This window comes from Petromyzon marinus, chromosome 31 (assembly GCF_048934315.1).
Source record: "Petromyzon marinus isolate PM22_M1 ecotype Great Lakes invasive population chromosome 31, UKy_Petmar_22M1.pri1.0, whole genome shotgun sequence".
NCBI lineage: Eukaryota > Metazoa > Chordata > Hyperoartia > Petromyzontiformes > Petromyzontidae > Petromyzon > Petromyzon marinus.
In genome coordinates this window covers 6,035,308-6,060,356 of record NC_133697.1, presented here as the reverse complement: position 1 = coordinate 6,060,356, position 25,049 = coordinate 6,035,308, and the positions used below count along the sequence as shown (strand labels likewise).

The window sequence follows — 25,049 nt, the reverse complement described above, 5'->3', positions numbered from 1 at the left end:
ATGCGAAGCTCGCGCCGACCCTGTCCACTCGCTTTCGTGTTTCGAACTTTAACGTAAGTATGCCGCGATTGGCGTTACCCCCCCCCCCCCCCCCCACGGTGCAGGGAGCACAAATCGGACGCGTCGTTTGGAGACTCGCGCCTTCACACACACACCCTCCACCCCCCCTGTTTCGAAAGCAATAATGGCACAGCCATGTTGTGTGTGTGTGAGAGAGGGAAGTTCCTCTGACGTACATGCCCATATAAGGAGTCGTTGTCGTTTGGTGGTGGTGGTGGGGGGGAGGGCTTTTCCGTATCCACAGCAAGTGGCGGTGACGTACAGGCGGCGGGTCGTTCCTTCCGGCGGATTGTTGAGCGGCCGCTCGTCGAAGAGGAAAATTTTAACTTCGCCACTCCGCGGTACCCCCCCCCACCCTTCCCCACCCCCCCCCACCCCCCGTGTCTCACAGCCCCTGTGTTGAACCTCCATCACCATCATCATTATCGTCGTCTGCCTGTCCGGTTGTCGCGTGGTAAATCGGCGACACGTGTTAAACGAACACGCGGTGTCGTTTCGGTTTCAAGGCAAGAGGCGCGCACAGCCCAAAGTTACAACGCGGTGGTGGGGGGGTGTGGAGGGGACGCTTTTTAGCCTAGAGACGCGAAGTAGCACTTGGGGAAGGATGATGTATCATCGTGGCTAGAAGTAGGGGGCTGGGCGCGGAATGGCACAGCTCGGAGAAGGGGGGCGACGGGGGGTGGTGGGACAAACGCAACGACATCGGCGTTCATGCGCCAGGGAGTTTGGTGAAGTTGTCTCTCGCCGTGACGCCGTGCGGAGGCCTTCGTTCTAACAGTGGATAGACCATGGCTGGTAGTGATTATTGTGATTAGGGGCCGTCCATAAATGACGTCACCCACATAAGGGGGCGTCAGACATTTGTGACGATGTGTGACGAGGGGAGAAATGTGACGTCACATCAAAATGCGCAAGTGATTTGAAGCATATTCTTGGTTCTTTCGGTAAAGTCACGTTGAAGGGAAACAATAAAATAATAAAATATGTATAAAACAATAAAATTCTCACGACGTTTCGACTGTAACAGTCATCATCATATGAAAAACCACACCTGATGATGACTGTGTTACAGTCTAAACGTCGTGATAATTTTATTGTTTTATATATTTTATTGTTTCCCTTCAACGTGACTTTACCGAAAGAACCAAGAATATGAATCACTGCAGTCACGAAAGCTTTAAATCTAAATTTGATTTGAAGCATGTTTTATTTTGGGGGGGGGAGGGGGGCAGAGCTTTGTGACGTCATATTTGAAGGGGGGGTCTGACTTTTTGTGACGTCGTGTGACGAAGGGGGGGGGGAGGTCAAAAATCGTTCAAACTCGCGTGACGTCATTTGTGGACGGCCCCTTACGTCATGTGGAGGCATCCATCCAGCATTGAATAGACACTGGCTGCGGCTGCTGATGATAGGGAAGGCGTGGTTGGGAGTCCTTCATCCAGCAGTGAATAGATCATGGCTGACCGTGATAGCAATGGGGGAGGCTCTTTGAGAATCCAGCATTGAATAGACCGTGGACCGTCATCCCTGCTGCTTGCTACTCGTGATTATTTCGTGGGGTGGTCCTCCAGCAGTGGACATAGACCACTGCTGCTGCTGATGACGACAACGAGCGCTGTGTACAACTGAAGCAGAATGCTCCTCTGATGAATTATTCAGGACCCCCACCACGTGAACTCGCCCCGAAGTGTGTGACGTGGATCTGGCGCAGAGATCAAAAGACCAAGGGGGTGAGTTTGGTGAGCGAGTGGTCCCGCTGCCCTACGAACCTCGCGCCTCCCGGTTCGATTCCCGCTCACGGCCACCACCAGTGACGCTTATCTGAACCGGTCCTGGGCCTCTCCTATGTCGACTCAGCCTCAAATGAGTACCCGGTTGCGGTGTGTTTGAACATCGCCACTGGGGAGACAAAGGCGGCCCGGCGTGGTGCTGCTCACCCACCCCCTCGTGTGCCGTGCCGGCCTTCATAGGTGCTCGCTAACAGCACTTGCCCCAACAGTGTGTTAAGGCTATACGGGGGATCTTTGTCTTGCATTCACACCACGGGCCGAAGGGCACAAGAACCACCACAATAAGTTACGCCTACATTCCTCACTCGGTGTTTTCCCAAACGCTGTTCGGCTCGATTTGAGTAGGGATTATCGGCATTAGGCACTACTACTACTACTGCTGCTATTATTATTGTACCCAATGAAACTGAGGCCCGTGGAATACTACGGGAAGGGGGAGTTGAGTTAAGGATGTTACTGATGTATGGGCAAAACTAAAAAGTAGCGGGGGAAATTTTTTATTAGAAACGCGAGGGAACGCGTGGACAAATAATTTAACAACTGGAGCAGAGGGTTGGGAAAGACGAGGATGAAGAAGGATCGCCGGGCAGGAATGGGAGGAGGGGGAGAATGGTGACCGGGCCACGATTTTTGGGGATGAGAGGGGAGAGACGAGGAAGGAGGAACCGAGGGTGAGCTGCCCGGTGCGGCGTCTGTCTCAGCAGGGTTCGCAGTGGGGGTGGCCGCACAGAAGTCACGTGATTTACTGGAGGAATTAGCTGATTTTGGATGCTGCGGTGGCGAGATGTTAATTACCTTGCCTGGTATACAGGAGGTCGTGGGTTCGATCCCGACTCCTGCTGTATATTTGTAGTTTGCATGTCTCTGTCCCCGTAGTCGCGTGTATTTTTCTATGGGTCCTCTGGTTTTCCTCTACACATTTATAAACATGCGTTTAGAGTACTGTTTTTGGCTATCATTTGTGGCCAGGTCGCGTCTGAAAAAGAGCTATATAGCTCAGTGGGCCTTACCTGGTAAAATAAAAAAAAAGTTTAATTTATAGCTTAGTTTATTTATATATATATTTATATAAGGATTAAATTACGCGAGATGAATGTGGCGCGCGAAATTAATTCCCGGTAACAGCGTTCCGGACTCTTCCAGCTGACATTAAACACTGACCACAAGAGATCGCTTATACCCAAAGCCAGTCAGTTACGTGTAAACGACTAAAACGCGAAGGCAGTGCGACAACATGATCGACATCATAATCACCAGCCGAGAATCTCTCCACTTCAGGACGAGGCTTCCCCCAATCCACCGCCATCTCTCAGGGTTCGCCACATGCAACGTTTCCAATCTAGCGCCTTCACACGAGCTGATTACATCGCTGCCACCTCCACGGTGTTCGTCATCTCGAGACGCATTTCCCCCCCCCCCGGACTTTGGCTGCCACTCCGTCGTTTGGCTCGACCAGCGGCGCGCCATCCCTTCTAGCCATGACGTGGCCTACCTGAGTCCGCTAAGTTTTCTTTGCAGCAATGTTTGTTATTTTTCCAATTGATACAGCTTTGGCCGCGGTGCGTAAGCAACAAACTCAACATGTTCGTAAATACCACGAGAGTGTGTATGGTGCTGGTCACCCCCCCACCACCCCCTCGTGTGCCGTGCCAGCCTTCATACAGTGAGGGAAAAAAGTATTTGATCCCCTGCTGATTTTGTACGTTTGCCCACTGACAAAGAAATGATCAGTCTATAATTTTAATGGTAGGTTTATTTGAACAGTGAGAGACAGAATAACAACACCAAAATCCAGATAAACGCATGTCAAAAATTGTATAAATTGATTTGGATTTTAATGAGGGAAATAAGTATTTGACCCCTCTGCAAAACATGACTTAGTACTTGGTGGCAAAATGTGGTGCCGCCACAGCGGAGCCGCTCCGTCGGGGCCGTGCCCACCGCCGTGACGCCGCCACCGGGGAGCAACAACGCCGACGCTGCGCGCCCCTCGCCGCCCCCCACATAGGGCCCAAGGGGAAGTCACCTGGCCGACAGGTTTTCGTCCAGAAGCCCCTGATGGGAAAATCTTCATGGTTTCCTGCGGCCGGGAAATTGGGCGACCTACCCCCGAGGCTGACGTGCACCGCGGCGCCGTGACCTGGGATTGTAATTGCATGGTCACGGCAGAGGCTGTTGAGCCACCGTGGATGGAACCACACACACACAACACGGGTCAGTAGGCTGGTAGCGGGAAGAGCGGAAAGCGGACGTCGAGGGGACCACTGCGGTGACGTCACCAGAGCTGGGATCTGACTATCAAAAGGTCGGGAAAATCCGGGCCCCTGATTGTACGGGAGGCCAAGGGGGCGAAACAGTGGAATTCAGGCAGTAAAGGGCAGAGTCCTTCAAGGCATCGAGATCAGCGGGGTGTTGGAGCCAGCCGTTCGAGTCGTCCGTGTGACGAGGTTCAACGCAGCCAGGCCCAATTCTCCACGGAGACGACGCACAGCATCGCCCTTCCACAGCTTCCGGCGCATCAGATTGGGAGTAAGCGTAAGTAAGGGAGAGGTGAGTTTGGGCTAATTAATCAGAGGGTAGAAAGTGGAGCAACAGGCAGGATACATTGAGTCCAGGATCCCCGAGGGATAGGCTAGTGTCTGCTGACCCACACAAACACGCGTAGTTTAGCGGGTTATTCGCGGGGAATAAAATCGCCAGTAGAGGATAAACTGTGTCGTGTGGTCTTTGTGAGTGTGAAGAGGAGGGTGGAGGGCCTTGTGTTCGCGTGCATGCGCGGCTGTTCACAGCGAAGAGGAGGGTGTAGCGTCTGGTGTTCGCGTACACGCGTGGCTGTTTAAACGGGCTTTAAATCGGGGCGGAGTGACTCCCCCCAATCAGCGGCGCACGCACGGTGGAAGCCCCCTGACTTCTGACTCCCGACCTCGAGTCCCGTGCGTGGGCGCTCGGTGCGGCCGCGGAGTCACGCGTCGGCGCGCTGTACCCTTTTGTTTATGCACGAGACGGGGTTTTACTTTGCGGGCGCGCTCACCGCAGCACGTCCGCCATTGAGCCCACGTAGCGCGTCGTAAGCGTAAAGCGGTCAATCCCACCAATTGAATCATGAATACGCGGGGGGCAGCAACAAAGTTGGGGGTACAGGGGAGCGAGGAATTGGGGGGCGGTAGCCCGAACCCTACAGAGCAGTCGGGGAGCAGTAGCTCGATCATAACGGAGGAGTCGGGGGACAACGGCCCCGACAAAAACCCTTGTTGGCAATCACAGAGGTCAGACGTTTCTTGTAGTTGGCCACCAGGTTTGCACACATCTCAGGAGGGATTTTGTCCAACTCCTCTTTGCAGATCTTCTCCAAGTCATTAAGGTTTCGAGGCTGACGTTTGGCAACTCAAACCTTCAGCTCCCTCCACAGATGTTCTATGGGATTAAGGTCTGGAGACTGGCTAGCCCACTCCAGGACCTTAATGTGCTTCTTCTTGAGCCACTCCTTTGTTGCCTTGGCTGTGTGTTTTGGGTCATTGTCATGCTGGAAAACCCATCCACGACCCATTTTCAATGCCCTGGCTGAGGGAAGGAGGTTCTCACCCAATATTTGACGGTACATGGCCCCGTCCATCGTCTCTTTGATGCGGTGAAGTTGTCCTGTCCCCTTAGTAGAAAAACACCCCCAAAGCATGATGTTTCTACCTCCATGTTTGATGGTGGGGATGGTGTTCTTGGGGTCATAGGCAGCATTCCTCCTCCAAACACGGCGAGTTGAGTTGATGCCAAAGAGCTCCATTTTGGTCTCATCTGACCACAACACTTTCACCCAGTTGTCCTCTGAATCATTCAGATGTTCATTGGCAAACTTCAGACAGGCATGTATATGTGCTTTCTTGAGCAGGGGTACCTTGCGGGCGCTGCAGGATTTCAGTCCTTCACGGCGTAGTGTGTTACCAATTATTTTCTTGGTGACTATGGTCCCAGCTGCCTTGAGATCATTGACAAGATCCTCCCGTGTAGTTCTGGGCTGATTCCTCACCGTTCTCGTGATCATTGCAACTCCACGAGGTGAGATCTTGCATGGAGCCCCAGGCCGAGGGAGATTGACAGTTCTTTTGTGTTTCTCGCCATTTGCGAATAATCGCACCAACTGTTGTCACCTTCTCACAAAGCTGCTTGGCAATGGTCTTGTAGCCCATTCCAGCCTTGTGTAGGTCTACAATCTTGTCCCTGACATCCTCGGAGAGCTCTTTGGTCTTGGCCATGGTGGAGAGTTTGGAATCTGATTGATTGATTACTTCTGTGGACAGGTGCCTTTTATACAGGTAACAAGCTGAGATTAGGAGCACTCCCTTTAAGAGTGTGCTCCTAATCTCAGCTCGTTACCTGTATAAAAGACACCTAGGAGCCAGAAATCTTTCTGATTGAGAGGGGGTCAAATACTTATTTCCCTCATTAAAATGCAAATCAATTTATAACATTTTTGACATGCGTTTTTCTGGATTTTTTGTTGGTATTCTGTCTCTCAATGTTCAAATAAACCTACCATTAAAATTATAGACTTATCACTTCTTTGTCAGTGGGCAAACGTACAAAATCAGCAGGGGATCAAATACTTTTTTTCCCTCACTGTAGGTGCTACTCCCTAACAGCACTTGCCCCAACTGTCTGTGAAGGCTATGTATGTACTGTATGTGTGTCGAACTTCTTTCGCGCCGTACGTAGCCAACCGTGTTAATCGGAGGTGCTATACGGGGGGAATCTTTGTCTTATTTTGGATATATTTAAAACAGGCAACATTTCAGACAATGATCCTTCTTGCACAGTCCTTCCTTATTGAATGAAGAAGTGACATTTTCAGAAACGTTTCCTGCCATCTTCTGGGTTCTTTCGGTAGTCACGTTGAATGGAGATAAAATAATCAAAATAATAACAATAAAATTCTCACGACGTTTTGGCCACAACACAAGTAGCCTTCCTCAGGTGAAGAAACAGGACTGTCCGGAAGACAGCGCGTAAGTGAACCCTGCCAAGCTTGGCAGCGTCTTTTAAGCTGTGTGGGAGGAACAGAGCGCCTTGACAAAGGAGTTTACATATAAATTAGCATGTAATTGGGGGATTAGCATGATGTTGGTGTGAGGGATAAGCACCACAGAGAGCGACAAGCTTTGTTCAGACGGACGAGTCCATCTATGTTCGGAACGGAGGAGGGGGGAGAGGAGTTTACATATCAACAGTAAATTAGCATGTAACTGGGGGATTAGCATGATGTTAGTATGAGGGATTAACACCACGGAGAGCGACGAGCTTTGTTCAGACGGACGAGTCCATCTATGTTCGGAACGGAGGAGGGGGGGAAGAGGAGGAAACAGCCACGGTGCGCTGCTCTGTCCTGTGTTGTGTTATAACTATGCTATAAACTAGACTACTATACATTACAATATTATACCTTCCAATCTAAACTACATTGTATAATATCGTATCCATAGACAAACCCCACCCTTGAATTATACAATGCGTTACTATACACTACCCTATACTTTAGACTATAAAATATTAGACTTGCAGTATTACACTATGTATTATTCTACTAACCCTACTGTATACCACACTGCTGTATATTGACTATACAATTACGGTACTATATATTGCCTTATGAATTATGTTAAACATTACACTGTTATACTATTTATTATTATACAAAATGCTATAAACTATACTATTGACCGTCGTGTGAAAGGTACTAAGAGGCAGTGCCAGCGAATGGACTGCGGTGTGAAAGTCACCGTAAAATACAATCAATCAAGAACCGAAATGGTTTATAACGTCTTTCCAATGGTTACTAAGCCGGAATCCATCTTCTCGGTTGAAATTGTCTCTGTGTTTGTATATGTGGATAGCCTCATGAACGAATCTCTCATGGTAGCCGGATGGCTTGCAGAGAACCTCCGTCTTGGAGAAGTCAATGTCATGTGAGCCCACTGAATTATAACAGTGATCTGCCACGGCAGAGGTGTTCATCGTACCATGTTTCAAGTCTGCTTTATGTTCACGGATGCGGTCCGAGATATGTCGTTTGGTTTCTCCAATGTAGCTGCTACCACAGAGGCAACTTAGTTTGTAGACGCCCGGGTACTGTATGTCTGGAACCACATCTTTTACAGGCGGAACCAGATCATGGATTTTATGTACTGTGTTGAATCGGACCTGGATCTTGTGTTTATTCAGGATTTTGGAGATCTTTTTTGTGACCCCTGCAATGTAGGGTAAGGTGATGGTTTTGAATGGCTCCTCAAGAGGATCTTTCTTCATGGTTGGAGTGATGGCTTTGCGGATTGTGTAGTCGGAGTACCCATTAGCCTTGAGACCTTGGTGTACGTGCTTGACTTCACTAGCAATGTGTTCCTGGTCGGAAATGCATTGGGATCTATGGTATAGAGTCTTGATGAGGGAATTCTTCTGGGATGGATGGTGGTGGGAATCCGGTTTTAAGTAAGCATCCGTATGGGTAGCTTTCCTGTAGACAGAGTGGCTCATTGAACCATCAGGTCTCCTTTTAATTAGGACATCCAAAAAGGGTAGCTTGCCATCTTTTTCGACTTCCATGGTAAATCTGATGGCTGGGTGCATGGAATTGATGTGGTCGAGGAATTGGTCTAGAGCAGGCCGGCCATGTGGCCAGATGACAAAAGTGTCATCCACGTACCTCTTCCATAAGGTCGGGCGTAGAGTGGCAGTCTGGATGGCGTCAGTCTCAAATTTTTCCATGAAAACGTTGGCTACAACCGGCAATAGGGGGGAGCCCATTGGGGTGCCCTCAGTTAGTAGAAAGTTCCATTCCAGGTGAAGTATGTGTTGGTTAAACAGTGTCTCACCAGGGGGTACATCAGTATGCAGTTCTTGATGAACCAAGTCTTCAATTATTGCGATGGTGTCAGGTACAGGAACTTTGGTGAATAGGGAAACCACATCAAAACTGACAGGCAGGTCGTCTGGGGACAGGGAAATACCTTTGATTGTCGAAACCAGGTGAGTAGAGTTTAGTACCGCAGAGGTGGTTTTTCCAGTAAAAGGCCACAGGATTTCAGACAGAAAACGAGCCAGTTTGTAGGTGGGGGAGTTGATAGTAGAGACGATGGGACGAGGGGGTGTATCTTCTTTGCGTATCTTTGGAAGGCCATATAATCTTGGTGGCCTGGCCGCAGAATGTTTCAAGGAGAACTGTTTGGTTTGATCAATTAATGCTGTTGAATCAGAAATATTTTTTTTGGTTTTAGTAACGAGGCTGTTGGTGGGGTCTCTTCTTATTTTTGTGTAGCTGCCATCGTTGAGTAGTTCCTGAATTTTGTTGTTATATTCTATTTTGTCCATGATGACAGTGGCATTGCCCTTGTCAGCTGAGAGAATGACAATGTCATCCCTCTTTTTTAATTGAGATCATTCAAAGCGCTCATCTTGGCTGATGTTGCTAGCTGGCATCTTAGCGTTTTTGAGGGTTGCAACGATTTCAGATCTTGCTACGTCTGCAGCGATGTGACCCAGGCCCTTGAGTGCCACGTCGACATGGGCAATGATATCATTAACTGGTATTTGTCTAGGTGTGACTGCAAAGTTTAGTCCTTTAGCTAAAACGGTTTTCAGACCATCAGAAATAGAGCTGTTACTGCGATTAATAATAACTTTGTTAACGTCTCGCTTTTCGGTGTGTGGGTCAGATTTCTTGTTGGAGAGGCGGTTGAATTTGGAAATCAAGTTGTCCTTACATTTGGTCGACATAGTGGCAGCTGAAGAGGCAGTCATATTGCCTACATGTTCCCAATCCGATGTGGGCATTGTTGCCGTCAATGATAAAGTGTCTCCTGCCAGCTATATATGTATGTATGTTTTTGTCCTTGCCTTTTTAGGGCAGTGTTCTTGACGAACGCTTTGACTTCACTTTCGGAACGGTGCGTGCGTGATGCCACTAACATTGCGCACGTTATCTGGCCGTGTTCCTCTTTCTGTCCGCGTGACTCGCATAAGCTCACTGGCCGCTTTGTGCGTCGTGTGCGTACTTCCAGCTGTTCTGTTTCCCGTTTCTTTACCAGTGTTCGGGTTTCGTTACCAGTCAACTCGGGCAAACGATGACGAGCGCAAGCCAGAACTTGGTACCAATGTAAGTCGCGTTTACAATGTTTCTGGTGATGGTGACGAGCACACAAAATAGCGTAAATGAACCCGGAAAACCGATGCTGCGGTCACAGATCGTCAATTGAAATTCTGACGCAGCTCATCGCCCGTGCCAGATTCGATAAACATGGGTGCCCCATACTCTTTGGTTTTTTCGGTAAAGTCACGTAGGTAAAGTAAAAATAAAATAAATGAAAACAACTAAATTAAATCACGAAGTTTCGGAGGCAACACAAACTTCCGTCTTCAGGTGGAAACCGTCACAGCAAAATTGCTGTATCAAAATTTTACTGTGACGGTTTCCACCTGAAGACGGAAGCTTGTGTTGCCTCCGAAACGTCGTGATTGAATTTAGTTGTTTTCATTTATTTTATTTTATTTAAATTTTACCTACGTGACTTTACCGAAAAAACCAAAGAGTATGAATCCTTGCAGTCACCAAAGCTTCAAATCTAGAATGGGTGCCCCACTTTGTTGGAAGTCAACATTAAAAGGGGGTTTTGTTCCGTGGAGAGACGTGATCCTCTCGTGTTAATGTCCCTGCCATATCACCGGTGGTGATTCTATAGAGGTTGTGTGGGTACCCGTGTCACCGGCTCCCCACCCCCTAATGATTAGCAGTGCCTCCTCCTCTCCGCAACCCCCTTTGCGTGCCGCTTTTTAGAAGGAGCTTGTGGTGGCCGAGGATTGCACTCAAGTTCAAGAGTTTATAACGGTCAGTGCCGTGTACAAAACCGCACCATCACTTCCTTCCTTATGCCAGATGCCGCAGCAATAGTGCAGTCTAAAATCACTCCCCCCCCCCCATACTTATCTTGTGTTTGACTATACTTCACCACGCTGGTCAACGGGTGTTGATGAAGTTGTTGGACCCAGCACCGCTTTAGATGTCGCTCGGCACTGATATTAACCGCCGCGCGGGTCGGGCATCGAACTCAGGTGGCCGGGTTCTTTTGTGAAATGCGCTCACCATTGCTCGTGTAATGATGAAGATGGCCCGGATGATGGTTGGCGGTCGAGACTAAGAACGGAGTGGTAGCCAGAGGAGGGAACGCGCCCGAGCTGACGGCCGCAGCGGAGATGGAGCGATGAAATGAACCCCTGTGCACGGATGATTACGTGGCAGAACCGTGGGACATTGGCAATAACCGTGTTGGCAGCCCGCTATCCAGCAGTGGAGTGCCCACTGATGATTATGATGCAGAACTTCATGAACCAGTTTTGGGATAACTTCATTTTTACCGAACTCGCACTTGACCACCATGGTGAAGTATGATCTAGCAACCCACGCCAATGTTGCCCTCGACAAGGGATGCCTTAATACAGCAGTGGATTAATCACGGCTGACGACGATGATGATCTAAATTTTGATTTAAAGCTTTTGTGACTGCAGTGATTCATATTCTTGGTTCTTTCGGTAAAGTCACGTTGAAGGGAAACAATAAAATAATAAAATATATATAAAACAATATAAACAATATCTATTTTATTATTTCCCTACAACGTGACTTTATCGAAAGAACCAATAAGACGATGATTATCGTGAATAATGCCGCTGCAATTATTTGAACCGTGCCGAGTTAATATCGAGGTCCTCACGGCCCATAATCATCATCATCCTCCTCCTTCCTCCTACAACCCTCACACCTCCCCGGTCGATAAAGTACCACTTCGTACGGGAAGTCAGCAGTGTGTGTCGCGTATTGACGGCGGAACTGGGGACGTGAGGACGTGAGCTCTCGGCACGCGCGCAAACACACGCTCGGCACTTGCATCACAGGCTACGCTCGATGTTGGCTCATTAGCGTTCTCCCTCCCTCTCTCCTGGCGTCTCTCGCCTCGAGGCTCGGGGGGGTGATTGTTCGGGAAGGAGGGTTTGAACCAGTGCGAACGAGCTGCGGTCGGCTTGCGCGTGCCTGTGCGTGAGTGCGAGGGCGGGGTAGTGTTTTACAATAATGCTGCTCACCTCGTCCCGAGCGGCTCCTCCCTCCCCTCCCTCCCCTCCCTATCCCCTCCGTCCTCTCCACATCCCCTCCTTCCCCATCCCCTCCTTCACTTTCATCCGCCCACACACGTATCCCCCCCCCCCCTCCGTCTGTGTTCCTTCTTTACATCCGTCCGTTCTCCCTATATCCATGATTCCATTTCCTTCCATCACTCCTTCATCTTCTCCATTCACTCACGCACGCTTTCCCAACGTACTCCCTCCTTGAACTCTCCCCACCTTCCCACTCCCTACCTCCTCTGCACTCCCTATTCTTCCTCTAACTCATCCCAACTCACCACCCCCCCCCCTCCGTCTATTCATTGGTCACAGGAAAATTCAGATGATAATTACAATCCATATAAACGCCCAAGTCTCATCGACATCATCATTGTCAGCCATTGGCAATCCACCGCCCCCCCCATCTCTTCCAAGACGCCGGGACTACTCCACTTAAACATCAGAGCCGCTACTGCTCATCCGAATATTCGGCTACTACCCATGAGGGCGGTGGCCCCCGTTGGAAGGGTCGCCTGGGGCACCCTCCCTGTCCTTGTTACGACACGAGCTCCTTGTACTAATAGCACCTTAGCCCTCCCTCTGTATCCCCCTCGTCGCGAGGCGCCAGGGTGGCGAGATGTTAACTACCTCGCCTGGTATACAGGAGGTCGTGGATTCGATCCCGACCCTGGTGCCTGAATATTTGGAGTTTGCGTGTTTCTGTCTCCCCGTGGTCGCGTTGATTTCTCTCCAGGCCCTCCGGATCCCCCCGCCCCCCCCCCACATTTAGAATGAACGTGCATTCAGAGAACACATTTGACTGCTTGAAATTTCCACGTGATAAGCCGCTTTGTTGAGCTATAATTTGTGGCCCGGTCGCTTCTGAAAAAGAGCTAAACAGCTCAAAGGGCCTTACCTTATAAAATGAAAATCGTTCAGTATACAGCACGAGTGGCCACTAACACCGCGATGTAAACGCTTGGATCGTTGGGTCTTCAGAGCAGTAAGGCGCAGGGTTCACAAGGGATCACGGGCGTCTACAGGTGATTGCGATTGACTGTGGTGTCAGCCAATCAAACACGAGTACGAGATAGAACGCGAACCAACTATCCAACGAACTGAGAGTACTCGCTTCACTAACCCTGACCAGACGAATCAACCAAACACTTTATCGACCTTTACTACAGCATAGATATCGCGCGCACTACCCCTACAACTAATCAACGAGCGAACAAGCCGCTCGTATAAGCTGTGACCTTCGCCCGAACCAACTCTCCGTTCAATCACAGGGACCGTATTAGCGCTCCTCCTAACCCTAACCAACTAGACGACCAGCCACGAGTAGCAGCCCTCTCACTCACCACACCCTGCACCAAATCCGTTCAATACTTCTCGTGTCAACAGATTGGCGCTGTGTCCTGGGGGGGAGGGAGCGTGGTCAGTGACGCGCCCCGCGCACTCTGCCCCCTACAGAGGCGTGACCTCTAGCCGAGAGGGAGACAGACAGATGTTTTCACTTCCCGTGGCTCCTCTCTTTTCCCATGGCACCTCTTAATCCACTGTGGCTCCTTGCTCTCTCCCCGTGGCTCTTCTCTTTTCCAGTGATTCATCTCTCTCCAAGTGATCTATCTCGTTTCCTGTAACTCGTCTCTGTTCTCCGTGAGTCGTCTCTCCCAGTGGCTCATCTATCTCCCCGTGGCTCCTCTCTCTCTCCCCGTGGCTCCTCTCTCTCACCTGTGACTCATCTCTCCCCGTGGCTCCTATCACTCCCTGGGTCTCCTCTCTCTCCCTGTCTCATCTCTCCCCGTGGCTCCTATCACTCCCTGCGTCTCCTCTCTCCCCCCCCCCCCCCCCCCGTGGCTCCTCTCCTCTCACCCCGCACAGAGAGCCGCTTCCTCCTCTCGCTGCTCGACCGCGGCTCCCCACACCCCCGACGCGCTGAGCGACGGTCGACATGGCATCTGCGCCTGCGGAGATCGTCGTGGTGGGCTCATGCATGACGGATCTGGTGAGGTGCGTAAAGCCCCTTGCGTGGCGACGAGCCGCGTATATTCCCTGTGCGTTTGTTTTGGTTCCTCGCTTATTATGACGAGCAGTGTCATACATCGCGAGTGCTTTGTTTTCCCATCATGCGTGATTTGCGATGAGCAGTTTTGTGTCCTTCACTTTGTGCTGCCCAACGTGATGAGCTGTGTGTTGCATTTGTGACCGCCATGAGATGTTTTTTTTGCGTTCTGTGCGATAGGCTGCGTTATGATGCCCCTGCACTCTGTGTTCCACGTTGCGATTGTGATTAGATGCGTGTAGTGCCCTGCGCTTTGTAATATGTTCTGATGAGGTGTGAAATATATAAAAAAGGCTGCCTCTTCCTTATCTCTAGATCAGTTTTCCTTAAGCTGGGGTGCACCCTGCACCCCCTGGGGGTGCGAGATGCTCTTTCTGGGGGTGCGAGACATGCCAGATTCTTTTTAGAAGGTAAATAATCGAAAAGAGAAATTAAGCACGCGCACGTTAGACCTAACTACTTTGTTTCATCAAACCGAGGTATGTATTAACATTATTATTTTTTCACGGTTGAGAACCAAAGGGGGTGCAGGCTGCAGTGAAAGGTTTACAAACCACTGCTCGAGAGATTGACCGTGTTCACGGTGAGACGGACTTTGATTTACTTATCGTTTTAACCGATGACCCTGCACGACATCACACGACAAGATGTTTTTATTTTACTGGTAGGAACGAAGTTGTAAACTGAGTGTACCAGCCTGCAGTAGATTAATGTGTCCGTCCGTCCGTCCATCCGTCCGTCCGTCCCCTTTCAAAAGCCCCATACTACCGTATACCGGGAAACAATTCCTCATTTTAAAATGCAATTGTTGTCATTTTTCGGCCCAGCCCGTAAACGATTTTATGATACATTGCTCCAAAATGAGCAGATTTCAGTCAAAAAGGATTTCACCATTCCATTCCTCTACAGAGGTTAATTTGTCCGAAGAACCCTCAACGATTTTGAGGGCAAAAAGGTGGGAAGACGCTCTCAGTTTGCACAATTTTACGTAACAATGTCGTAAAATTGCGCAAAATTCCAATGTTCCTACCAGCCCACCCTGCAGGGACCTGTTTTTGAAAACTAACGAGCGACAACTCAACACGTTCCTCAATGACATGTGCTATGAAGAAGGGCCATTGCCCGAATCGCCACCTGTTATATATCTTTTACATAAAAGGCCACAATGTCATTGACAATTGTGTTGAGTTTTTTTGGTCTTTCGTGTCAGTGCTGTGCGTTGAGGAGCTGTGTTATGCCCTGTGCCTTACGCGCGATGAGCTGGGCACTAAGCTTTGCTGGTCGCTTTGTGATTGGCCTGGCCGGGTGCGGTGGATGTGGCTGCCTGTGAACTGGTGCTTTTGGGGGCAAGGGTTGGTGGATCACCGAGAGATTTGTCTTGAACTTCCGAACCAGATAAGCCACGAGATGGCCAGCACAGTTGCAGTACAGCGAGTGGGTTTATGAGCCAATTTTACACGAGTCTTTGTGTCACCCTCTTAATTGTATGGATTTATTTTAATCCACATGAAAATTGGCTCAACATTCCATTGTGGCAGGACCCTCCAGAAAAGAAAAAAAACAGTATTGAGACTCAATAAGGCCTCAATGGATACATAAATAACACTGTAAATGTGATTGAAGATTATTGACCAAACATCTGTAATCGCATTTTATTGTTTCCCTTCTACGTGACTTTACCGAAAGAACCAAGAATATGAATCCCTGCAGTCACGAAAGCTTTAAATCAAAATCTGTAATCACAGTTTCGTGGTTCCTTGTGTTGCGTTCTATATTGATGCCCTTTGTCGAGACCTTCGTCATAACCCCACTTGTTGACATCGTAATCATCTATGGACACCCTGTGCCCTTCTGCTTTGAACACCCAACGGTCCCTTGCAAACCCCACGCCCCCTTCTGCCGCCCCTGCCCAGCTACGCCCCGCGTCTGCCGCGGGTCGGGGAGACGGTTCACGGGCACCGCTTCGCCGTGGGGTTCGGGGGCAAGGGCGCCAACCAGTGCGTGCAGGCCGCACGGCTCGGCGCCAGCACGGCCATGGTGGCCAAGGTACAGGGCCACACGCCCGCGAGGTCACCAACGGTTCACTCTGTTCTGCCAATGCGGCGCTGCGGTGGCGAGATGTTAACTACCTCGCCTGGTGTGCAGGAGGTCGCGGGTTTGATCCCGACCCCTGACGCCTGCTGCTGTATATTTGGAGTTTGAGTGTCTCTCTCTCTCTCCCCGTGGTGGATTGCGTGGATTTTTCTCCGGGTTCTCCAGTTTTTCCCTCCACATTTAGAATCAACATCACCACGCGTTTCAAGTATTTGGCTGCTGTACACTTACACACGATTAGACACTTCGTAAGAGCTATCATTTGTTGCCAGGTCGCTTCTGAAAAGGAGCTACATAGCTCAGTGGACCTTACCTTGCAAAATAAAAATTGTTTGGTGGTTTAGTTTAGAAATAAAATAAAATAAATCACGACGTTTCGAACGCAACACAAGCGTTCGTCTTCAGGTGAAAATCGTGATGGCTGCGATGTCTGCTGCGAGCAGCAGGCGATTTTCACCTGAAGAGGGACGCTTGTGTTGTGTTCGAAACGTCGTGATTTATTTCATTTTATTTCTACCTACGTGGCTTTGCCGAAAGAACCAAACAGTATGGATTCGTGCAGTCACGAAAGCTTCAAATCAAGATTGGTTTAGTTTAGATTAGGTGAATGCGAGCGCGGCCCCCGGTCGTGCCACGTGTTGAGCCTCTCTTCTCTCTCTGGAGCTGCTGCCACACAGGAAGCGATGAATCCCACCTGGTTACCACCTGGAGTCACACCACCCGTTCCACCGCAGACGAAACCAAGACGTGTTTCTCAAGTCAGCGCTCGGTCTGTTATCGAAACAGCGTTGTGCACTGCGCTACCCGCAATGAAGTTCAACGCAATAGGCAGCGCCACTTCTGGGCACAAATCGATTGCTGCCACCAGACCACAGAAGGCTAATTCCCGGGACAGGTGGCGACCGTGGTGCCACTGTTGTTGCCTCCCGTCTCTTTCATCTCGGCTGTCGTGTTGGCCCCCGGGACAAGGCGGCTTGGGGTGGCCTTCATCCAGCAGTGGATTGACCATGGCAGATGATGATGATGATGTAGAATTCGTAGTGGCTGCAAGGTTCACATCAACTATTGACATTTGTCGTAATAATAATAATAATAACGAAGCATTGATTTGTTGAATGAAGCCGATTCTTTGGCCCACGATACACACATCGAAGTGTGTGTGTGTGTGTGATGCTCAATTATTATCAAATTGTACATAATAGATGTGAATGCTGCAGTATGGTCGTCATCCCGCCGTCGATTGACAAAAGGCCGCCGACTAAAGCTAAACATACAAGCCCTGTAGCCTTCTCCCTGTTACATAAACTTGAAATGTAAATATTAAAACTGTACCTTGCTCTGTCACGTTCCAATATGCCTGCAAAATGTTACTTGCGCAACGCGCATTTGCCAAGAGCGGTTGCGGAGCGTGGTTGCCAAGGGCCCTGGTGCAAAGACTTAAAAGGGGCCCCCTGTTCAACTTCCCCTCCCTCCCCCCACTCCCCACTCTGCGTAGCCCCGGCACCAACAAGGCCCCCCCCCCCCCGGCCCACGGGGACCCCCGGTGCAACTGCACCGCCTGCACACTCGATAGCTGCGCAGCTGCCCAAGCCAGGAGTCAGGAGCCGAGCCAGCTCACGTTCTCTCTCTCCGCCCACCCACCCCTCTCCTGCCTCGTCCTCTTTTCCACTCCACCGTGCGGTGCGCAGGTCGGAAAGGACACATTCGGAGACAACTACATTCAGAATTTCAAGGATAACGGAGTGAACATAGGTGTGTGAAGATCCGGTGGTGCCATCGCGTGGACGGCGTGGGTTCCAGTGCGAGGAATTAAATGGGGGGAGGGGGGGGGGCGGTGGGATCCCCCCCCTACACGACTCCTTCCACACTCTTCGTAGCCACGCCCACTCCGGGCCCACGGCTCCCGGTGCAATTGCACCGCCTTCGCACTCGCCAGCTTGATACTCTTAAGGTCGGACAGGTGACGGATTCATCTTCTTTGGTTCTTTCGGTAAAGTCACGTAGAATGAGAATAAAATAATAAATTGATCAAATAAAATAACACAATAATATTCTCACGACGTTGTGTTGTGGCCGAAACGTCGTGAGAATATAATTGTGTTATTTTATTTGATCAATTTATTATTTTATTCTCATTCTACGTGACTTTACCGAAAGAACCAAAGAAGATGAATCATTGCAGTCACGAAAGCTTTAAATCGAAAAAAAAAGGTGACGGATTGTCGCCGACAATGCAAAGGCCAAGGGTTCTGGCAGCGGGGAGAAAGTGATGTGTTGAGGTGTGGTGGCATCAACGCAATACGTTGTGTTGATCTCTTGGGTGTGTGTGATTGTGTAATCGTGTCTGTGTGATTGCGGGGAGCGGTAGTGCAGCGGTTAGCGCGCTGTGCTATGAACCCGGCGATCCGGGTTCGATTCCCGCTCACGGCCAACACCAGGTGACGATTATCTCGACCGGTCTTGGGCCTCCCCTAGATCGACTCATCCTCAAATGAGTACCTGGTGCGGTGTTGAACATCGTCACTGGGGAGACGAAGGCGGTCAGGTGTGATGCTGGCCACCCACCCCCTCGTGTGCCGTGCCGGCCTTCATAGGTGCTCGCTAACAGAACTTGCCCTAACACACTCTTTGGTTCTATTCGGTAAAGTCACGTAGGTAAAAAATAAAATAACAAGGCTATATAGGGGATATTTGTCTTTTGTGCACACTGCGCTACGAACCCGGCCAACCGAGTTTGATTCCTGCTCATGGCTAGGTATCAATATCGAAGACAAATATCTGAATCGGTGCTGGGCCTCCTCTATGTCGACTCAGCTATCAATGACTACCTGGTGCGGTTTATAAACACCACCATTTAAATGGCAAAGACGGTCGGGCGTGGTGCTGGCCACCCAGCCCCTCGTGTGCCGTGTCTGCATTCTTAGTTACGCGTGTATAGCACTTGAAACAAAAGCCTGTTGAAGGCTATATGGGGGATATTTGCCTTTGTGTGTAGAGTGATGGCACAGTTGTTTGCTTTCTGCCCTACATACATACCCGAGGTTCAATTCCCCATGCGTGGCTATGCTATCTGAAGGCTTTGTTAACTTTTGGGCCTCCCCTAGGTCGACTCGGCCTTAAATAAGTACTTGTTAAACATCGGAGGCAGGCGGTCGACTGTGCGTGGTGCCATTGGACACGCCAGCCCCTCGTGTGCACCCTGCCAACCTTAACCCTCTCCCGTCGTTCCAAGACGTCTGCGAGTGGCAGGGTGGGTGTCCCGGTCACACCGCTGAATTTCAGAACACGCAAGCGGTTCAGCGTCAGTTTTATTTCGACTCGTAGTATCGCCGTCGTTTTTAAAGACATTGTACTCACCACTGATAACCATAGCAACACGACCACACCCTGTAATAGCTGGCGCCAAACCGTGCCACTCGCGCTCCTGGCACGGCCTTGTGGGAGCCTCGGTATGTCTATCCGACCTGAAGACGTACCGATAAAGTTATTTTCTTTTCTTTCTAATCCGTTCCGATGACGTACGCACGTACCGTAATCATTCCCGATGACGTACGTGTACACGTACACGTACGTCACAGGCGCCCGCCAACAGCACCGGCTCGCTGTGTCCCTCTGCGTGGCTTCGCCTTGCCGAGCGGGAGGCTGCGTGTCTCTTCCTGTGCGCGGTGCGAGCACGCAGATCACGTGGGGCAAGTTTCCGAGGCGGCCACTGGCGTGGCCCCCATCACGGTGGACGATGAAGGTGAGGTGCGCCCGCGTCTCGGCAAGTGCCCCGCAGGCTGCTTCCCAGATTTATAGATATAAAACAAAAGAAGTGCCGGTGTTTTGTGTCGACCGGCAGATGTTGGGTGAATCGCCGCGACGTGATTCGCTGTTTCCGTTGCGATGCGTTTTAGAGCTTTTGGGCCCCCGAATAGGACGAGGTTGAAAAGTCGACAAAAAAGTCGCGCAAACCTGCGGCTTCCCGGAGCCGCACGTGGTTCTTCAAGAACTGCTTGGTGACGTTATTTGTTAAGGACCACCGGTCTCGTATTCCCATCCATTGGCTCTTCTTGTTAGTTTGGTTGCCGACCCCTGGTTTGCATCAGAGGTGGTCGGGCAAGTGCTCAAGACCGGTTGGCCAATCCCGACGGGAACGCCGGAGTTAATTCACGCGAAAGCTCAACGTGCCGGCACGTTGAGCTTTCGCGTTATTTCGGGGGTGGCAGCCGAAGGAGGGGAAGGCGTCCAAGGAGGCGACACTCGGCCAAGGAGACAGAGCCATGAGATCGCCGCGCTTGCAGGTGCTCGTCGCTCTCCGTCGCATCGGCAGAACCGTGCCGGACGGCGACGGGAGACTCGAATGCCCCAGCAGTGGATTGATCATGGCAGACGATGGTTAAAAAAAAACGAAGTCAAAAGTCGCCAAGGGGTTCCATGAAGTCTATTGAGGTAGAGTAGCACCTGCCACCCCTGCCCCTCTCCCCGCCCCCTTGTTCAAATGTCCACGTGCCCCCTCCCCCCCCCCCCCCACGGCCGTCATTGCTGGGCAACATACGGTGCATTAATTTGCGTAATCAGATTTAGAAACCCAAATTACCGGACCAATTTGTAACTTAGATGCACGTTACCAGTTGGATTCCAATTACAAATTACAGCTGTAATGAAATGACACATTCTAATTGCACGTGTAACTTGAACTTCGTTCGCGCCGTACGTCGCCAACCGTGGCAGCCGGAGGTGCGGGATACTCAGCTACCGATCGCAAACCGCAATTTGTAACGGGGGCCAACATATTTGGAATTGCAAGTAAACGGTCGGGTGGGGTGTGGGGGGGGGGGGGATACACCGCCCGTCTTTGCGTCACGTGGCAGGGAGGAACGCGATCGTCATCGTGCCCGGAGCGAACCTGTTCCTGGGCCCCGAGGACGTGGCGCTCGCGCGGGCGGCCATCTCGGGCGCTCGCGTCGTGTTGGCACAGCTCGAGGTGCGGCCCGAGACCACGGCGCGGGCACTGCGCCTCGCCCGCCGGCACGGGGGTGAGCGGCGCCCGCCACCTTGCGCAACCTCGCCGGCAACTCGCCACACGGACGCACACCTCGCCACAACTCACGGCACAGGCCGGCACCTCACGACAGCTCTCCACGCGGACCCACAACCACGCCGCAACTCATCACGCACACCTGGAAAGGTGTCCGAGGTTCCTCACCAAACGTAATAATGGAATTACATATTTAAATGGCGTGCACTTTAGATGCTGCCCGTGTCTACCGAGTCACTGCACAACCCTACACCGCCCCGTGCATCATCGCGCATTCCTGCTCCTCCCTGTAACACACGTCCCGTTTTGATGGGTGAGGTTGGCGATGATGACCACCACCAACACCACAATTATTATTACCCTCACTACCATTAGCACTACCGCCGTCATTCTAAGCACCATTACCAACGCCACGAAATACAAACATCACTTATATAGCCTCAACAGACTATTGGGGCAAGTGCTGTTCATTAGCACCTATGTTGGCCAGCACGACTCACGAGAGGGTGGGTGGTTGGCACCACATCCGGCCACCTTACCTCCCCAGTGCTAATGTTTACACACTGCACAAGGTACTCGGTTGAGGCTGAGTGGACCTAGGAGAGGCCCAAGACCAGTTCGGATATTGGTCACGGGTGTTGATGGCCGTGAACGGAAACCGAACCTTGTTCGTAGCACAGCGCCCCGACCTCTGTCACACAGCCACCATGCTCCAGGTGTGTGGGACAATCACACACGCACGGTGCCCGCTATTGACCGGCGGAGTCGCGCGTGTGGCTGGGTGGGGCTGACGATGTTGCAATGCGCTGGACCGTCCCACTGTGACGTCACTCGGCTGTTCCGCCCCGCCGCTGCTGTCCGTGGTGCCGGCAGTGAGGACCATCCTGAACCCCGCGCCCGCCGTGCCGGACCTGGACCCTGAGCTCTACGAGCTCTCTGATATCTTCTGTCCAAACGAGACCGAGGTTTGTGACCACCACCCCCCCCACCCCCCCACACACCCAACCCTTAAATAAGCATTGAGGCATTGCTGCTCATCTACCGTTTACACCCCTGAGCCGGCGGTGGAAATTTCACATTTGCATTGGTGGCGGAGAGTCACTCCGTAGGAGAACTGCTGCTGCTGCTCACTTCCCCACAATGACCCCGGAGGAATGATGGGACAAGTCCACCTCCAACCGGGATTTGAACTCTCCGAAACTATGGCTGAGCCACCTGCTCATTGGCGTGGGAATACACGGGGTAGCAAGGGACAGTGCCCCCCCCCCCAAACGTGTTTACAGGAATGAGCCACCGCTTATCTGCTTATGTATTTAATACCACTTGTTTATATTCCGGTTGCTGAGTACAAGCCAGAAGGCCTGCGGCCGGCGCTTGGGGTCACTAATGAAATGACAAGACACGTGTCTTGAATTGGGCAAGGTTACGTACATTGTATGTATGATGAACTTCTTTCGCACCGTACATAGCCAACCGTGCTAATCAAGAGGTGTTGGGGAATATAGGAACTGGGGAATTTATACAATTGGAGTGGTCAATTCACTGCTGAATGTAGGGCTCCCCAGTTCACCGCAACGGCTCACAATTATAAAAAAAAAAATACCGGGAAATCTCTTCATTGGGCCGGTGTGTGAGTGTGTGGGGTGGGGGGACAGGCGAGGCTGCGTTGGCTGGGGCATGTAGCCCGCATGCTCAGGCACCGCATGCCCAAACTGCTTTTGTTTGGCCTGATATAGGGGGATAAATGGACACGGCATGGGCTAGAGAGGAATGGACTAATGCCGTACAGAAGGATGTGTAGCTGAGTGAACTTGCCGATGACCGGTATCAGCGGTGTCAAAATCGGCCTCTGGGAAGGAGGCTCCTGAAGGACGCTACTGGCCAGTTGGAGGCAGTCGCCCTCCAACAACAGCAGAGCGTAAAAGAGCGACACTCACAACAACGACCGAAGCGCCGGGTGGATAAATGCAAGTTGGCACAGTGGGGAGCACAGGTGGTGTATCTTCCATTCATCTCAAGTTAGTCAACCCATGGCATCTGGGTGTCCTGTGACCTCCTGCCAGCAGCGAGCCTTCCACGCTTCACGTGGCCTCAACGTGCACCTACGCTGGCACAAACAACGTGGCGACGTCACCGCCACTTAGTGGCGAACGGCGGCTGTTGCTGCTGCTGTTGTTGGTGGGGGGTGGCAGGCGAAGCTGCTGCTGCTGTTGTTGGTGGGGGGTGGCAGGCAGAGCTGCTGCTGCTGTTGTTGTTGGTGGGGGGTGGCAGGCAGAGCTGCTGCTGTTGTTGTTGGTGGTGGGGGGTGGCAGGCAGAGCTGCTGCTGCTGCTGCTGTTGTTGTTGGTGGGGGGTGGCAGTCAGAGCTGCTGCTGCTGTTGTTGTTGGTGGGGGGTGGCAGGCGAAGCTGCTGCTGCTGTTGTTGTTGGTGGGGGGTGGCAGGCGAAGCTGCTGCTGCTGTTGATGTTGGTGGGGGGTGGCAGGCGAAGCTGCTGCTGTTGTTGTTGGTGGGGGGTGGCAGTCAGAGCTGCTGCTGCTGCTGTTGTTGGTGGGGGGTGGCAGGCAGAGCTGCTGACGGGCGTGGTGGTGAGCGGAGTGGAGGAGGCGGGCCGCGCCGCCACGCTGCTGCTCCAGCGAGGCTGCGGCGCCGTCGTCATCACGCTGGGGCGGCATGGAGCGGTGGTCGCGAGCCAATCCGACCCGGCTCCTCGGCATGTCCCCTCGCCCAGTGTCACCGCAGTGGACACCACGGTGAGCCGGATGCTGCTGCTGCTGCTGCTTGCACGCTCGCGCGCTCACTCTCACCTGTCTTTATCACTGCGACTGGATTTGGAGCGGTGGCGCAGTGGTTAGCGCACTGCGCTGCTGGCACGGCGACCTGACTTCAATTCCCGCACACGATCAACAAGTGGCGAATATTTCAATCGGTCCTGGGCCTTCCCCGAGGTCCCCACAGCCTTAAATGTGTATCAGACTCAGTTGCTGGAAACACCTGCCTTATGTATGGTGCTGATCCGTCCAAGCACTGTGCAGGCTCAAACCTGCTTAGCCCCTGAGATCTGAGGAGATCGGGAGAATTCCAGGTGATTTGGTCAGGGCCGATTTAGATTGTTAATACAGAGAAAATGGCACGCGAATTGTTCGATGCTCCAGAGACCCCCCTGGCGTTAACTGCGACTGACTTTGTTTGACTCTCTCCTTCACATCTCCTTTTCTGCCACCCCATCATCATCATCATCCCCCCTCTCCCATCATCATCGTTACCATCATCATCATCATCATCCCCCTTTTCCCATCGTCATCATCTCCATCATCTCATCATCCCCCTTTTCCCATCGTCATCATCTCCATCATCTCATCATCATCCCCCCTTTCTCCCATCATCATCGTTACCATCATCATCATCCCCCTTCTCCCATCATCATCGTTACCATCATCATCCCCCTTCTCCCATCGTCATCATCTCCATCATCTCATCATCATCCCCCCTTTCTCCCATCATCATCATCATCATCGTCGTCATCACTACCCAGGGAGCCGGAGACAGCTTCGTGGGCTCGCTCGCGTTCTTCCAGGCGCGCCTCCCGGGCCTCCCGCTGGCGGAGGCAGCCCGGCGCGCATGCCAAATCGCGGCCGAGAGCGTGCGCTCGGCCGGCACGCAGAGCAGCTACCCGGGGCGCGACGGCCTCCCCGCCGCGCTCTTCCAGGAGGAGTGACGGAAGCGGGGGAAGCTCTCCCAGGCCGGTCGCTCGCTCAATCAACCGCCCGCCCTGCTCGATCCATCCGCCGCACGCTGAACCGCCGCTTGCTGGCACGAAGGGTGGATTGCGAGGATGGAGACATTGTGCTGAGATTTGAGGAATAAATGTCAAGCGCAAAATGCTTA

At 51.7% G+C, this 25,049-nt stretch overlaps 1 protein-coding gene across 10 annotated transcripts; it reads left to right on the top strand.

The window, feature by feature from the left end:
- Positions 1 to 269: 269 nt before the first annotated feature.
- Positions 270 to 25,049, top strand: RBKS (ribokinase). 10 transcript variants are annotated; one of them, XM_032963736.2, is made up of 12 exons: positions 284 to 401; positions 1,720 to 1,790; positions 9,920 to 9,987; positions 10,666 to 10,716; positions 13,870 to 13,998; positions 15,964 to 16,096; positions 17,833 to 17,896; positions 19,824 to 19,886; positions 20,998 to 21,162; positions 22,038 to 22,129; positions 23,726 to 23,914; positions 24,697 to 25,049. In XM_032963736.2, the coding sequence occupies exons 5-12, from the start codon at positions 13,940 to 13,942 to the stop codon at positions 24,877 to 24,879; spliced, it is 948 nt and encodes a 315-aa protein (XP_032819627.1). In that variant the 5' UTR covers positions 284 to 401; positions 1,720 to 1,790; positions 9,920 to 9,987; positions 10,666 to 10,716; positions 13,870 to 13,939; the 3' UTR covers positions 24,880 to 25,049. The 10 variants fall into 10 exon arrangements, with proteins under 10 accessions (XP_032819631.1, XP_032819628.1, XP_032819633.1 ...); XM_032963738.2 differs by lacking the exon at positions 284 to 401 and adding an exon at positions 434 to 514; XM_032963737.2 differs by lacking the exon at positions 1,720 to 1,790 and having other exon boundaries at positions 278 to 401.